Source organism: Schistocerca piceifrons, chromosome 10 (genome assembly GCF_021461385.2).
Source record: "Schistocerca piceifrons isolate TAMUIC-IGC-003096 chromosome 10, iqSchPice1.1, whole genome shotgun sequence".
Lineage (NCBI taxonomy): Eukaryota > Metazoa > Arthropoda > Insecta > Orthoptera > Acrididae > Schistocerca > Schistocerca piceifrons.
Genome location: NC_060147.1, coordinates 116,758,958 through 116,775,782, shown reverse-complemented (window position 1 = coordinate 116,775,782; position 16,825 = coordinate 116,758,958). Strand labels below are relative to the sequence as shown.

The 16,825-nt window shown below is 44.2% G+C and overlaps 1 protein-coding gene across 1 annotated transcript in view; it reads right to left on the bottom strand.

Annotated features, from left to right (window-relative positions):
* Nucleotides 1-16,825, bottom strand: part of LOC124718977 (corticotropin-releasing factor-binding protein) — a 1,088,124-nt gene that overhangs the window by 134,538 nt on the left and 936,761 nt on the right. The window contains exon 5 of the mRNA XM_047244648.1: nt 2,460-2,670. Coding sequence (XP_047100604.1) covers nt 2,460-2,670 — 211 coding nt within the window. The remainder of the gene's footprint in view (nt 1-2,459; nt 2,671-16,825) is intronic.

The following is a 16,825-nucleotide window of genomic DNA, read 5'->3' as shown; positions in this document are numbered from 1 at the left end:
GAGACATAAGCTAACTATTATCATAAGAGGAACTAATATTATTGAATTATTTTCTTTGCGAAATTCAAGACTACTGAAGGTATGTTTGCGCAATGCTAGTTGTAAGATTAACGTAAAAAGTAAGTCCCATTTGAACGTTTGTAAAATCATTTCATTACCAACAGTAAATATTTGAAGCGTTTTCAGAATATAATTAATTTTTGCCAGCAGTGTTGTATTACTGATTATAATCCATCCCAAAAACCATCAACATAAAACTTTGCAAAAATTTTATTGTTGTCAAGAAAAAGTGCAGCTATGAATTACGTAACTTCAGTCAAATTAATTAAAGAATAACGTCAGCTTTGCTATTAAAGAATAACGTCAGCTTTGGTAATAAATACAGCCAGTTGTTATGACAGCCCACCAGCAGCTAATAGAGTATAGTAAACCGGAGTAAGTATATTCATGTCGCAGTTCGATGTAGGAGTCAGATGGCGATCCAGTAACAGTAAAAAAGGTAAGGAACAGTTTTGGGTTCTACATCTACATCTACATCCATACTCCGCAAGCCACCTGACGGTGTGAGGCGGAGGGTACCTTGAGTACCTCTATCGGTTCTCCCTTCTATTCCAGTCTCGTATTGTTCGTGGAAAGAAGGATTGTCGGTATGCCTCTGTGTGGGCTCTAATCTCTCTGATTTTATCCTCATGGTCTCTTCGCGAGATATACGTAGGAGGGAGCAATATACTGCTTGACTCTTCGGTGAAGGTATGTTCTCGAAACTTTGACAAAAGCCCGTACCGAGCTACTGAGCGTCTCTCCTGCAGAGTCTTCCACTGGAGTTTATCTATCATCTCCGTAACGCTTTCGCGATTACTAAATGATCCTGTAACGAAGCGCGCTGCTCTCCGTTGGATCTTCTCTATATCTTCTATCAACCCTATCTGGTACGGATCCCACACTGCTGAGCAGTATTCAAGCAGTGGGCGAACAAGCGTACTGTAACCTACTTCCTTTGTTTTCGGATTGCATTTCCTTAGGATTCTTCCAATGAATCTCAGTCTGGCATCTGCTTTACCGACGATCAACATTATATGATCATTCCATTTTAAATCACTCCTAATGCGTACTCCCAGATAATTTATGGTATTAACTGCTTCCAGTTGCTGACCTGCTATTTTGTAGCTAAATGATAAAGGATCTACCTTTCTGTGTATTCGCAGCACATTACACTTGTCTACATTGAGATTCAATTGCCATTCCCTGCACCATGCGTCAATTCGCTGCAGATCCTCCTGCATTTCAGTACAATTTTCCATTGTTACAACCTCTCGATACACCACAGCATCATCCGCAAAAAGCCTCAGTGAACTTCCGATGTCATCCACAAGGTCATTTATGTATATTGTGAATAGCAACGGTCCTATGACACTCCCCTGCGGCACACCTGAAATCACTCTTACTTCGGAAGACTTCTCTCCATTGAGAATGACATTGCAGATAACGACCGAGGCCACGACGACGACACATTCTATGTTTCGTCGAAATAATCAGAAAATCACTTTTAATAAGCATCAATTAAATTTGTATGCGAAGATTGAGAAAGAGAAGAAATTTCAAAGGGAAGATTTCATTTGTTATTATTAAGCAAGAGATAGAAATCCTAAGAAAAGGTTACATAGTTTGTTGTTAAAGGGAAGGTTCTCAGTAACAAAAGAGATATAGAGGAGACGGGAAGGTTTCACCAGACTGAAGCGCCTACAACCGCTCGGCCACAGCGGCCCGCGAAGAAGTTTAACAACTGAAATTTTAATCTGTCTGAAGAAATTCTCCGTGCCAGCGATGCATTACGTATGTCACCTCTGGAAACGCAACAAACCCTTGTGGTGACAGTGTTTCAGCTCATTAGTGGATACAGTGTGTGTGGCCATAGCCCGACGGCAGAACTTTTCCGACATGTGGCAGTTGGGAAAATTTGGCTCTGAAACTTCCTGGCAGATTAAAACTGTGTGCCGGACCGAGACTCGAACTCGGGACCTTTGCCTTTCGCGGGCAAGTGCTTGTGTAGCTCAGTTAACTGCCGGCACGGTAGCTCAGCGTGTTCGGTCAGAGGGTTAGCAGCCCTCTGTAATAAAAAAAAAACTGAGTTAACCGATCAAAGACGAACTTAAACGGATGTCTTACGACGTCCGCTCCGAGCACATACAACGAACGAAAACGAACAAAATGAGAATTTAAAAAAAGTAAAAAAGAAATGGCAGAGCACTTGCCCGCGAAAGGCAAAGGTCCCGAGTTCGAGTCTCGGTCCGGCACAAAGTTATAATCTTCCAGGAAGTTTCATATCAGCGCACACTCCGCTGCAGAGTGAAAATCTCATTCTGGAAATTTGGCTCTATTTGCAGTGCGCAATTCTACTGTGACCTCAGTATGAGGTCGTCTTCGTGCAGCCTGTACTAGAAGAGACTGGTGGTACTCACGTGTGGGGTTCTTGATGAAGCGGACGGTGAAGCTGAAGCCCTTGTCCCGCTGCGGTACTCGGTACTGGATGAGGGCGGCGTTCTGCGAGGAGCGGAACACCTCCTTGACCTTGCGCGTGCCGCAGAACTCACGGTAGCGCAGCTCCAGCGGCTTGGGGTGGTCCTCCAGCGACGGGAAGAACTGCCGGTTCAGCTCCCAGCCGTCCACGAACTGCGGCACGCCCACATCGCGTTACGTCACACCACACCAATACACGAGAATGTGGTATGTGCCACAACAACACAAATACGCTGGTGTGTGAAACGTAAGGACGAGACACATAAAGTAACATTAAAAGTCTACCCTTTGTGTGGTGTGCGTACTGTAAGACCTTCGGTACACACACCATCAGATTATTTGACTTGTCGCTCTATCGAAGTAGGCGAGTGTCAGCAATATGTCTCGTGGTCTTATTGTGGCGTGTTTATCTTCTGCCGTTAGGTCAGACGATAGAAATGCCACTTGCACGCTTAGAGTAGCAGATTGACGGTGACCAACTTTAAACAGAACTTGATTAATTTTCACACACATTTATTAAAATGATAAAAAGCACAGACATTACGTAACTTGAATCTGAATGCTGTTTACAATTGACAGTCTGAAGTTCCTTTGGTCTTGGTACGTTAAGCTTATTCTCACATATCTCTGATGCTTGACAAAGTGTCTATTCATTTATCTTCATGGCTATGTACAGGAATATGGTAATCTTATTAGGCGCAGACAGAAACTTGACTATAGACTGGTACAGACTAATGCAGACTGATACAGACTAATGCAGACTGACTAATTGGAGGTCTGTACACTCGTTATAATACTTTGCGCGTTCAGGTATCACTGCACGAGTGTGATCCGCGAGGAGAAAAGGTTCTACGTTAGCAGCAATCTCATTGGCTGCGTTACATATTAATACGCGGATTAGCGGAAGCAGAATTTGGTCCGTCTCTAAGGCAGCGCCATCTCGTAGTGCGGAGACGGACGAGCGCTGCGCCTGCGCTGTTGTGCTTAGCGGGGCGCGCTCTAGTGAGAAAGCTGTGTACGCGCTGACTATGCGGAACTATGTACACAACACCTTGTTTGTTAAGCTGATTAATTTTCATGTAAGAAGTATCTCCCTTTAATATAAGCGGACGCAGGGCTCCATAGTTCCCATTTCTACCGCTATGTGCCGAATTCTTTCAGTTAGGCCTGATAAATTGCGATATGGGTAATCAAACCCGCTAGAAGAGATGGTATTCTAATTTAAAAATGAACCAACGGATAATGCAACATCGGCCATGGCCATGGAACAATACGTGCACATTAGGGACGGTAAGACTTTCTGTTTCTGATACGATGAATTCAGTTAGTCGCATGAAGTGCATAATGTATACAACGGATATGCCTGGATTGAAAATTCATAGAATATAGTCATTATCACAGAGGTATGGATGAAGGATGCTAAATAACGCTAAGAGAGGATTTCGGTTATCATTCCGATTTATTTCGATAGTATTTAAGAAAACTATTACTCTCTGTGACAAAACATTGAAGAAAACTAATACTCTCTGTGACAAAACATATAAGAAAACTATTACTCCTGTGACAAAACGTACATGAAATCTAATTATATTTAACCCTTCCATGAGCCGTGGGAAGCATGCTTCCCACTACAATGAACTCGCTCCTAGTCCCGTGGGATTCACAGTTCCCACCTATGCACAGTGCTACCACCAAGTGAACAGTACAGGGTACTACTTCCACTCGGAAGTTCCCGCCGTTTTTGCTGTACCTTCGCGCAGAGGCATTGTGCAGCTGAGTGTTGCTCTGCAGAGGAGCCTTTCAGTGCAGTTTACGTGACATTTTGTGATTTCTTTCCTCAAAGCTATAGTGTAAGGTAAATACTTTTGATTTACCCAAATTTATGAAGGAAAACGTAAAATTGGAACGAGGACAATTCCAGTTTGAAACAAAAGGAGCTATTTCTGCAGTAAAATGAATGGATAACCGTCCAGTCACTTTCCTGTCCTCAATTCATGACCCATGAGAAACAGCTACAGTGAAAAGGAAAAACAAGGAAATTTCTTCAAGGAGATTTCTTGTCCTGAAGTTGTGGCTGAATACAACAAAATAATGGGTGGTGTCGATAAGTTTGATCAACTACGAGAAAGGTATGCTATTGGCAGACGTTCTGTAAAATGGTGGCACAGAATATTTTGTTTCCTGGTGGACGTTGCTGCAGTGATCAGTTTTATCCTGTGGAAAATAAGTAAAAGAGAAAGTGGGCAGCATGATCAGCTCTCATACAGGATCCATCTACCAGACAATTGAGCACTGGCTTCTCATCCCAGAAAAGGCGTGGACAAAAAAATGTCTTTCTGGCAAAAAAGGGGTAAAGTACCTGAAGAGCTTCGTAATGTGGCTGTAGGGGAGCATCAACCCATTTTAGGAGAAACCTACTGGACGTGCCGTCATTGTAGTACCAAAGCTGCGGAAAAGAGCACTCGCTGTGTTTGTACATATTGTCAAACACCACTTTGCATAGACCCATGTTTCAGAAAATTTCATGGCAAGTAATTGTGAACAATCATTGTAACAAGAGAAGTAAATTTATCAAATAAATATGACATATATTGAAAAAGTTTTTTTTTGTGATTTAACTCCAAGCAAGGGCAGTAGGAAGAATACTTCCCACCTTGTAGTGTGACCTCACTTTCACAGTTGGAGCAAATTTGATGTTCAGTATGATAAATATACCTATCTGTTAACTACTATCTGCTCTCCATTCATTAAAAAAACTTGCTCAATAATTTTGCCCACGAAAGGGTTAAGAAAACTACCACTCTCAGTGAAAAAACCTACATGAAGCATTCACTATCTTTTGCATCTCGTCATACCGGAAAGCCCGCATCTCGTGGTCGTGTGGTAGCGTTCTCGCTTCCCACGCGCGGGTTCCCGGGTTCGATTCCCGGCGGGGTCAGGGATTTTCTCTGCCTCGTGATGGCTGGGTGTTGTGTGCTGTCCTTAGGTTAGTTAGGTTTAAGTAGTTCTAAGTTCTAGGGGACTGATGACCATAGATGTTAAGTCCCATAGTGCTCAGAGCCATTTGAACCATACCGGAAACATAGACAACACTTCGTCGCCAGTTACATCTACTAATGATTAAAATGGGTAAAAATGAATGTTACTGAATGGTGGCCTCTTAACACCATTTAGTTATTGTCACACCTATTTAACGCGTGGAGCAGGGAAGAATATTATCTTCCACTCTCTGACACATTACTTGTGTTACTACACATGCAGTACGATGCGGATAAGTTCATGTTGAAACCGCGTATTGTGCAACCGCAATACAACGTGAGCAAACCAGCCCAGGCTTCATGACTCCACATTCTTCATACTATGATTAACGAATGGCAAATCCAGTGACTACCGTTATGAATGCTGGCAACACGTGGCCAAGTTAGACAACAAAGAAACGAGCAAACTAAACCGTTGAATCATGAGAAATTTATATTGCTTATATCCAGAACGAAACTATGCAACAAATGAAACATTAATGAACCTATCCGCTATTGACCTAAGAACAAGACCCGTTGGTTCATGTCCTCAATCACCTCGCGCCTAAGTCCGCTAGTTGAAACACATTAGTCTGAAAAATTTCTACAAATAAAATATCGCTGAACGTTTCCCGGTATTAATTCACACCCGAACATGCTTTATAATCAATGTTACCGCAAAAAACCTACATTATGAATAACTTTTCTCACCATCCATGACGAGCGCCGCACCCCTGCGTCCGTCTCGTTCAATCGGCGGCCCCAGAGAGCCCTAACATGTCGCATTCCAGGACCAACCGCCAACCGTTCAAAACAACTGGTGGTGGGGGTAGGACCTCAGTGAGAACCAGCCTCACAAACTCTGCCCTGCTCATCCCCACTCTCTTTGGAATCACTAACCCACTGCCGAATCTGCTCACGTTGTTATGTTTGTTCTAAACTACCCTACTGCTACCACCTTTGACTAACCCAGATTATTATATATTCCATGCATGATTACGTTTATCCATACACATACATCACGGGATCAAAGGATGAGAGAGGAGGTGTGACACCAAAAAAATATACACGGAAGCATTCTTGAATCCAGAGGTTAATTAGCTAGACGAATCGTTGAAAGGACGCTCTCGGCGTAAAATGAATTATTAAACATGTCGAAATTAATCAGTCAGTTAAATGAAGCGTAAACCTGTGACGTTTCAACATGAAACTCTGGTCTGCAATACTTGAGGAGGAAAGTAACTTTCACGGTGTGTGTTACTACCAAGTAACCCAAATCGAGGAAACCTGGACAATACATAGAACGAATCCTACAATGTCAGTGTGAACTGAAGAATGGGATATAATCTGTCAGCTTTGACTAATGACGTCATAGTTTACTCACAGATATTACTGTCTGTTTTCGAGCCATAGATAATAAATCGGTTGTCTTTTGTGGCGAGGCGTCATCATTGTTAATTGAGATGCACGAAGTGGCCGCGCGGTTTGAGGCGCCATGTCACTGACTGCGCGGCCGCTCCCACCGAAGGTTCGAGTGTGTGTGTGTGTGTGTGTGTGTGTGTGTGTGTGTGTGTGTGTGTGTGTGTGTTGTTCTTAGCATAGGTTTAAGTTGGTTTACGTAGTGTGTAAGTCTAGAGACAGATGACCTCTGCAGTTTGGTCCCTTAAGAACTCAACACACATTTGAACATTTGAGATAAACGAATGTGTTTTTAAAAGACAGGGCTAGAAATTATGCTCGATTTTTGTCGCTTATACTAATTTAAATCATTTGTTGGTTCCAATTCATTAGTTTCTCATTCTCATTCTTGGTGAGTATGAGATATTTTGGAAGAATTGTTTTTCATTCTGGACAATTTTTACTATTTGATTTTCATTGTAGGTATGCATTTATCTGTTACCATGAATACGGAACACTTGAAGCAGGCTTCGTCAACTGCAGTACGGAACATACATTTTACAGTTGTCACTTTTTTTTTCGCCTTAGCTAGCACCAGTACTACTACGATATTTCTCAGTCTATACCAATACTATCGAAGGCTAAGAGACAGACATAGGAAAAATTTGCATCCCGTACTTCAGTTGACCTATACAGGTCAACTGAAGTATGGGATACAAATCTTACGTATGTAATAGACGGAAAGTCATCGAGTAAAACAGAAGTAATATCGGGCGTTCCCCAAGGAAGTGTTATAGGCCCTCTATTGTTCCTGATCTATATTAACGAGATAGGAGACAATATGAGTAGCCGTCTTAGATTGTTTGCAGATGGTGCTGTCATTTACCATCTTTTAAAGTCATCAGATGATCAAAACGACTTGCAAAATGATTTGGATAACATATGGTGCGAAAAGTGGCAGCTGACCCTGAATAAAGAAAAGTGTGAAGTTATTCACATGAGTACTAAAAGAATTAAGCTAAATTTCGATTACGCGGTAAGTCACACAAATCTGAAGGCTGTAAACACTTAGGGATTACAATTACAAATAACCTAAATTGGAACGATCACATACATAATATTGTGGGTAGAGCAAACCAAAGACTGAGATTCATAGGCAGAACACTTAGAAGGTGGAATAGGTCTACTAAAGAGACTGCTTACACCACGCTTGTCCGCCCTATTCCGGAGTACTGCTGTGGGGTGTGGGATCCGCATCAGGTGGGACTGACGGATCACATCGAAAAAGTACAAAGAAGGGCAGCTCGTTTTGCATTATCGCGAAATAGGGGAGATAGTGTCAGAGACATGATAGGTGAATTGGAGTGGCAATCATTAAAACAAAGGCGTTTTTCGTTGCGACTGGGTCTTCTCATGAAATTTGAATCACCAGTTTTCTCCTCCGACTGCGAAAACATTCTGTTGACACCCACCTACATATGGAGAAATGATCATCATGATAAAATAACAGAAATCAGGGCTCGTACAGAAAAATTTAAGCGCTCGTTTTTCCCGCGTGCTGTTCGAGAGTGGAACGGTAGAGAGACAGCTTGAAGATGGTTCATTGAATCCTCTGCCAGGCACTTTATTGTGAATAGCAGAGTAATCACGTAGATGTAGATGTAAGTCGGTCTTTTCGACTTCGCTAGTAGGCCTACTAGTATCAAGTGGAGAATGTTTCTCAACATTCGTCTTTGCTGTAAAATTTGTGCAATACGTCATCTCTGCTAACATCTGAAGTCATTGGTCAAAGGCGACAGGTTGTGTCCCATTCTTCAGTAATCCCTAGTGTAGCACGGAAGGGAAGTGGAAGAAATACGCAGTGACACGAACAGAAATGACACTTTTATTCAGAGACAATAATTACACTGAAGTTATCGCGATTTATGACGGTTTCCTGGAAATTAGAAAACACTGGAAATGGTTCTTAATAGGGTGTGTGATCACCGCGGACGTCAATGCACGCTTTGCGGAGTATCCCCACGCTCGCCACAAGGCTGGTAACCAATTCTTGTGGTTGTTGTTGTTGTGGTCTTCAGTCCTGAGACTGGTTTCATGCAACTCTCCATCCTACTCTATCCTGTGCAAGCTTCTTAATCTCCCAGTACTTACTGCAGCCTACATCCTTCTGAATCTGTTATGTGTATTCATCTCTTGGTCTCCCTCTACGATATTTACCCTCTACGCTGCCCTCCAATACTAAATTGGTGATCCCTTGATGCCTCAGAATATGCCTTACCAACCGGTCCCTTCTTCTTGTCAAGTTGTGCCACAAACATCTCTTCCCCCCAATCCTATTCAATACCTCCTCATTAGTTACGTGATCTACCCACCTCATCTTCAGCATTCTTCTGTAGCACCACATTTCGAAAGCTTCTATTCTCTTCTTGTTCAAACTATTTATCGTCCACGTTTCACTTCCATACACGATTACACTCCATAAAATACTTTCAGAAATGACTTCCTGACACTTAAATCTATACTCGATGTTAACAAATTTCTCTTCTTCAGAACCGCTTTCCTTACCATTGCCAGTCTACATTTTATATCCCCTCTTCTTCGACCATCATCAGTTATTTTGCTCTCCAAATAGCGAAACTCCTTTACTACTTTAAGCATCTCATTTCCTAATCTAATTCCCGCAGCATCACCCGACTTAATTCGACTACATTCCATTATCCTCGCTTTGCTTTTGTTGATGTTGCCAGTCGAAGTGGCCGTGCGGTTCTAGGCGCTGCAGTCTGGAACCGCGAGACCGCTACGGTCGCAGGTTCGAATCCTGCCTCGGGCATGGATGTGTGTGATGTCCTTAGGTTAGTTAGGTTTAAGTAGTTCTAAGTTCTAGGGGACTGATGACCTCAGAAGTTGAGTCCCATAGTGCTCAGAGCCATTTGAACCAACCATTTGTTGATGTTCATCTGATATCCTCCTTCCAAGACACTGTCCATTCCGTTCAGCTGCTCTTCTTGTGGTAGGGCGCTGCATACCTCCACCAGTGCTGCTAGATGGTCGCTGGTGCGTGTGGACGCGCTGAAGTACGCCTCCCCAACGCATCACAACCGTGCTCGACGAGTTTTCAAGTCGGAGGGACGGACTGACCAGTCCATTCGTCCAGTATCCTCTCGGTCCATGAGCTACTCAACCTACGATGCCTTCTTGGATTGCTGTCCATAAAAATGAGGTCAGGGTCAAATGCACCCTCCACATGAGCAAGGAGTCGAACACCACGAGAACACTGACCTGTAAGTCTACGGTATTCAAACATTAGTAGGTCAGTACGCCCGCGAAATATTATGCATTCGCAGGCTACAACACCTGAACCACAAAAGCTATAACGTTTGACAATGTTCCTGGACGTATTACGTGTTCCCATCTGTCGCCTCATGAGGGTACGTGCACCACTGACTAACATGATCGTCTTGGTGGTCCTTGTGTTACGCACGGTAAAGGGAAGCATAACGTCGCATGCTCGTACTGACCTCCTAATTTTCGAATGTGGTACTCTCACAGGTCGATGTCCCTGTGTGTCCGCAGCTGGTGGTCTTGCGGTCGCATTCTGGCTTCCCGAGCACGGGGTCCCCGGTTCGATTCCTGGCGGGGCCAGGGATTTTTCATCTGCCTCGAGATGACTAGGTGTTTGTATTGTCATCATTTCATCATCATTCATGAAGGTGGCGAGTTTGGATTGGGCAAAGGTTGGGAATTTGTTCGGGCGCTGATAACCGCGCAGTTGAGCGCCCCACAAACCAAACGTCATCATCATCATCAACATCATCATCATCATCATCATCATCATCATCATCATCATCATCGTTCTTGTGGCGCTTTACTCCGTCCACATGGTGCCTATTCAGTAGTCTATTCGGAGCCCTGGTTTCTTTTTACACTACTGGACATTAAAGTTGCTACACTACGAAGATGACGTGCTACAGACGCGAAATTTAACCCACAGGAAGAAGATGCTGTCATATGCAAATGATTAGCTTTTCAAAGCATTCATACTAGCTTGGCGCCGGTGGCGACACCTACAACGTGGTGACATGAGGAAAGTTTCCAACCAATTTCTCATACACAAACAGTAGTTGACCGACGTTGCCTAGTGGAACGTTGTTATGATGCCTCGTGTAAGGAGGAGAAATGCGTACCATCACGTTTCCAACTTTGATAAAGGTCGGATTGTAGCCTATCGCAGTTGCGGTTTATCGTATCGCGACATTGCTGCTCGCGTTGGTCGAGATCCAATGACTGTTAGCATAATATGGAATCGGTGGGTTCAGGAGGGGAATACCGAACGAACGCCGTGCTGGATCCCAATGGCCTCGTATCACTAGCAGTCGAGATAACAGGCATCTTATCCGTGTGGCTGTAACGTATCGTGCAGCGATGTCTCGATCCCTGAGTCAACAGATGGGGTCGTTTGCAAGACAACAACCATCTACACGAACAGTTCGACGACGTTTGCAGCAGCATGGACTATCAGCTCGGAGACCGTGGCTGCTGTTACCCTTGACGCTGCATCACAGACAGGGGCGCTTGCGGTGGTGTACTCGACGAAGAACCTGGGTTCACGAATGGCAAAACGTCATTTTTTCGGATGAATCCAGGTTCTGTTTACAGCATCATGGTCGTCGCATTCGTGTTTGACGACATCGCGGTGAACGCACATTGGAAGCGTGTATTCGTCATTCCCATACTGGCATATCACACGGTGTGATGGTATTGGGTGCCATTGATTACACGTCTCCGTCACCTGTTGTTCGCATTGATTGCACTTTGAACAGTGGACGTTACATTTCAGATGTGTTACGACCCGTGGCTCTACCCTTCATTCGAGCCCTGCGAAACCCTACATTTCAGTAGGATAATACACGACCGCATATTGCAGGTCCAGTACGAGCCTTTCTGGATACATAAAATATTCAACTGCTGCCATGGCCAGCACCTTCTCCAGATGTCTCACCAATTGAAAACGTCTGGTCAATGGTTGCCGAGCAACTGGCTCGTCACAATACCCCAGTCACTACTCTTGATGAACTGTGGTATCGTGTTGAAGCTGCATAGGCAGCTGTACCTGTACACGCCATCCAAGCGCTGTTTGACTCAATTCCCAGGCGAATGAAGGCCGTTATTACGGCCAGAGGTGGTTGTTCTGGTTACTGATTTCTCAGGATCTATGCACCCAAATTGCGTGAAAATGTAATCACATGTCAGTTCTAGTAAAATATATTTGTCCAATGAATACCCGTTTATCATCTGCATTTCGTCTTGGTGCCCAGTAGTGTATGTGGATGAAAATGCGTTGCCGAATCGAACATTGTAAGTGGAAGAGCTCTTGGAACGAGAGGATGATCGGCGAATGAACTGCCTTGCCCGTTTCCCCGACTTACATTCCGTGGAGCACGTGTGGCATGTGCTGGAGAGACGCACTGTAGCAAATCCACATTGTACTAACTACCGTGCAGCAGCTCTGAACTGTGCTGGTGGAGAACTGGAAGGTCCTACAACAAGAAATCCTTACCAACCTCATCGCCAGCATGAGAGTACGCTGCAGAGCGTATATAACCCTCCGCGGTGATCAAACACGCTCTTAAGAACCATTTCCGTCATGAATCGCGGTGACTTCACTGTAATTATTGTCTTTGAATAAAGGTTTCATTTCTGTTCGTCTCACAGCATGTCTCCTTCAGTTACCTTTGCACTATACTGCAGAAGTTCTTTCTATCTACGATCTCACTTACGTTTCCTGGCAGCGACGTACCATACGAACGTTACTTTTCTCCTCAAGTGTTGCACACTAGTGCACTACCAGTGACAGTTATAAATATTAAATTACAAAGGAAAAGCGAAGTACTGTGCCCGTCCAACAGTACTAATTTCTTTTATTAATCCAGTTTTCAGCTTATTTGGCCATCGTCAGAATAAGTGACTATCGTCACCAAAGTAGGTACAATATTCGTTATACGTCAAGAGTGAGCCACGAACACAGAGTAAATGTCGTCTTCCACAGAGCTTACGAGGGTAATCGAAAAAGTAAGGTGTCCTAGTATTTTTACAAGTACATAGACCTTTTTATTTCTACAATGGTTTGCATCAGTTTACAGCTTGAACATTTAGCTATTTTCCGACATAATCACCATTTCTGTCGATGTATTTTTGTAGACGCTGTGGCAGTTTCCGTTTGCCCATGTCATACCAGCTCACCGCCATGTTATTCAGAAAGCTATGAACCTCTTCTTTCACCTCGTCGTCGGCGCTGAATCGCTTTCCAGCCAAATGTTCTTTTAACCTAGGGAACAGGAGACAGTCACTGGGCGCCAAGTCAGGACTGTAGGGTGGATGGGTGATTATGTTCCACTGAAACTGTTGCAGGAGAGCAACGGTTTGCCGAGCGATGTGTGGGCGAGCGTTGTCACGGAGAATGTGTACGCCCTTGCTCAACATTCCTCTTTTCCAGTTCTGAATTGCCCGTTCGAATTTTTTCAGAGTCTCACAGTACCTGTCAGCGTTAATTGTGGTCCCAGTGATTCAGTTCCGACGACGAGGTGAAAGAAGAGGTTCATAACTTTCTGAACAGCATGGCGGCAAGCTGGTATGACATGGGCATACAAAAACTGCCACAGTGTCTACAAAAATGCATCGACAGAAATGATTATGTCGAAAAACAGCTAAATGTTCAAGCTGTAAACTGATGTAAACCATTGTAGAAATAAACAGGTCTATGTACTTATGAACAAATAGTACACCTTACTTTTGGGATTACCCTCGTAAAATGCTAAACAGTAACGAAATATTAAAGGAACCAACGAGAAAAACATTAACACAGAATCTCGAAAACACAGTGTCTGTATGAGAGATTAAATTAAATTAACAATCAGAATGAATTTTATGCAATACTTAACGTGAAGAGGTATTACAGATGAATGGTTGAAGAATTTCTCTTGTTGGAGGGAAGACAGACATATTACAGAACAACAGAATGTATGCAGTATATGGGCTATCGCCACAGAATAAATAAATACAGGAGAAAATGGAGGAACAGAGTGGAAATAATAGCGTGGGAAGTATCGGAGATCTGTGAGGATCAAATGAAGATCAGAAGAGTGGAGGTAGTGAGATATCTCTGACTATAAAATGAAATTAATAGGGGACAAGAGGACTGAAGAATAGCTTGTAGAGGTATTAGATATGGACGGTGGCAACGCGTCTTCTGTTTATGGGGAGGTGCACATATTATTAAACAACAGAATATATGTACATGGACAATCACAATAAAATGAATCAATATAGTAGAACAAGGGGAGCGCTAGAATGGAACAGACAGTACGGGAAGCGTTGGAGAACTGTGAGGACTAAGTGGAGGTTACAAGAGGGTAAGTACTGAGCTCTGTTTGGTCACTTGATTTTAAATCAAGCTTGTATGCCAGATGTTTGTTGATCTCCAACGCGCTGAGTTATTGGCCTTTGCTTAGTGGAAGACATGGGACTGTGGTTGGTAGCTGTGGCCCTCACTCATTACATGTTCAGCAAATGTGGGCTCGGAATTCTGTAACGTGCAGCTGCGTTAATGTTCAGACAACCTGATTTCTAAGTCTGTACCTGACTGACCGATATAAAACACATCATAATCAGAACAAACCATTTTTTATGCCTCTATGTTGGCCAGTAATTGGGTCTTATCTTCCGTGTTGAATATGCGCTGTGCTCTGGTGTTCCTCACATAGTAGGCGACAGCAGCGTCACCTGGCGAGGAACGACTGTTGGTCAGATATATACACGGTTCAGTGAGTGTGCTGTCCCTGTGTAGTCTTTGTAAGTACTTCCTGATGTTGCCCCCTTGCGTTTTTCTACGCTATTAGTGCACCAACGTTTGTGACTGAGCGATAATGACCTTAGTAGCTGAGAAAGAAAATGGGGAAGGCGTGCGATTTATCTGAGTCAGACCGAGGACAGATTCTGATGGCTCGGAAGATCGGTACGAACATTTATGAAACTGCACGACTTTTCGGGTATTCGAGGAATGTTGTGGTAAGTGTCTTCAACGCGTAGAAAAACCAAGGTGAAACCACGTCCACACGCCGTGGGGTTTGGCGGCCAGTCCTCGTTATACACTATTGGCCATTAAAATTGCTACACCACGAAGATGACGTGCTACAGATGCGAAATTTAACCGACAGGAGGAAGATGCTGTGATATGCAAATGATTAGCTTCTCAGAGCATTCACACAAGGTTGGCGCCAGTGGCGACGCCTACAACGTGCTGACATGAAGAAAGCTTCCAACCGATTTCTCACACACAAACAGCAGTTGACCGGTGTTGCCTGGTGAAACGTTGTTGTGATGCCTCGTGTAAGGAGGAGAAATGCATTCCATCACGTTTCCGACTTTGATAAAGGTCGGATTGTAGCCTATCGCGGTTGTGGTTTATCGTATCGCGACATTGCTGCTCGTGTTGGTCGACATCTAATGACTGTTAACAGAATATGGAATCGGTGGGTTCAGGAGGGTAACACGGAACGCCGTGCTGGATCCCAACGACCTCGTATCACTAGCAGTCGAGATGAAGGGCATCTTATCCGCATGGCTGTAACAGATCGTGCAGCCACGTCTCGATCCCCGAGTCAATAGATAGGGACGTTTGCAAGACAGTAACCATCTGCACTAACGGTTTCGACGACGTTTTCAGCAGCATGGACTATCAGCTCGGAGGCCATGGCTGCGGTTACCCTTGACGCTGCATCACAGACAGGATGCCTGCGATGGTGTACTCGACGACGAACCTGGATGCACGAATTGCAAAACGTCATTTTTTCGGATGAATCTAGGTTCTGTATACAGCATCATGATGGTCGCATCCGTGTTTGGCGACATCGCGGTGAACACACATTGGAAGCGTGTATTCGCTATTGCCATACTGGCCTATCACCCGGCGTGATGGTATGGGGTGTCATTGGTTACACGTCTCGGTCCCCTCTTGTTCGCACTGACGGCACTTTGAACAGTGGACGTTACATTTCAGATGTGTTACGACCCGTGGCTCTACCCTTCATTCGATCCCTGCGAAACCCTACATTTCATTAGGATAATGCACGACCGCATGTTGCAGGTCCTCTACTGGCCTTTCTGGATACAGAAAATGTTTGACTGCTGCCCTGTCCAGCACATTCTCAAGATCTCTCACCAAATGAAAACGTCTGGTCGATGGTGGCCGAGCAACTGGCTCGTCACAATATGCCAGTCACTACTCTTAATGAACTGTGGTACCGTGTTGAAGCTGCATGGGCAGCTGTACCTGTACACGCTATCCAAGCTCTGTTTGACTCAATGCCCAGGCGTGTCAAGGCCGTTATTACGGCCAGAGGTGGTTGTTCTGGGTACTGATTTCTCTGGATATATGGACCCAAATTGCGTGAAAATGTAATCACGTGTTAGTTTTAGTATAATATATCTGTCCAGTGAATACCCGTTAATCAACTGGATTTCTTCTTGGTGTAGCAATTTTAATGGCCAGTAGTGTATGAGTCAGACATCGTAGGTAAGACTGATAAAGCAGAACAGGGGCGAACTGCGGCGAAACTAACATCAAACTTTAATGCTGGGGAGAGTACAAGTGTGTCTGAACAGACAGTGCACAGAACAGAGCTAAGGATGGGCCGCCGCGGCCGGCGACCCGTGCATGTGACAGTGTTAACACAGTATCATCGGCAACTACAACTTAAATGGTCACGTGACCATCGGCACCGGATGTTGGCGCAGTGGCAGAGCGTTGCACGGTGTGATAAATCTCGATACCTTCTTCATCACGCCAATGGGAGGCCGCGAATGCGTCGTCTTCCAGGGGAATAGCTCCTCGACAC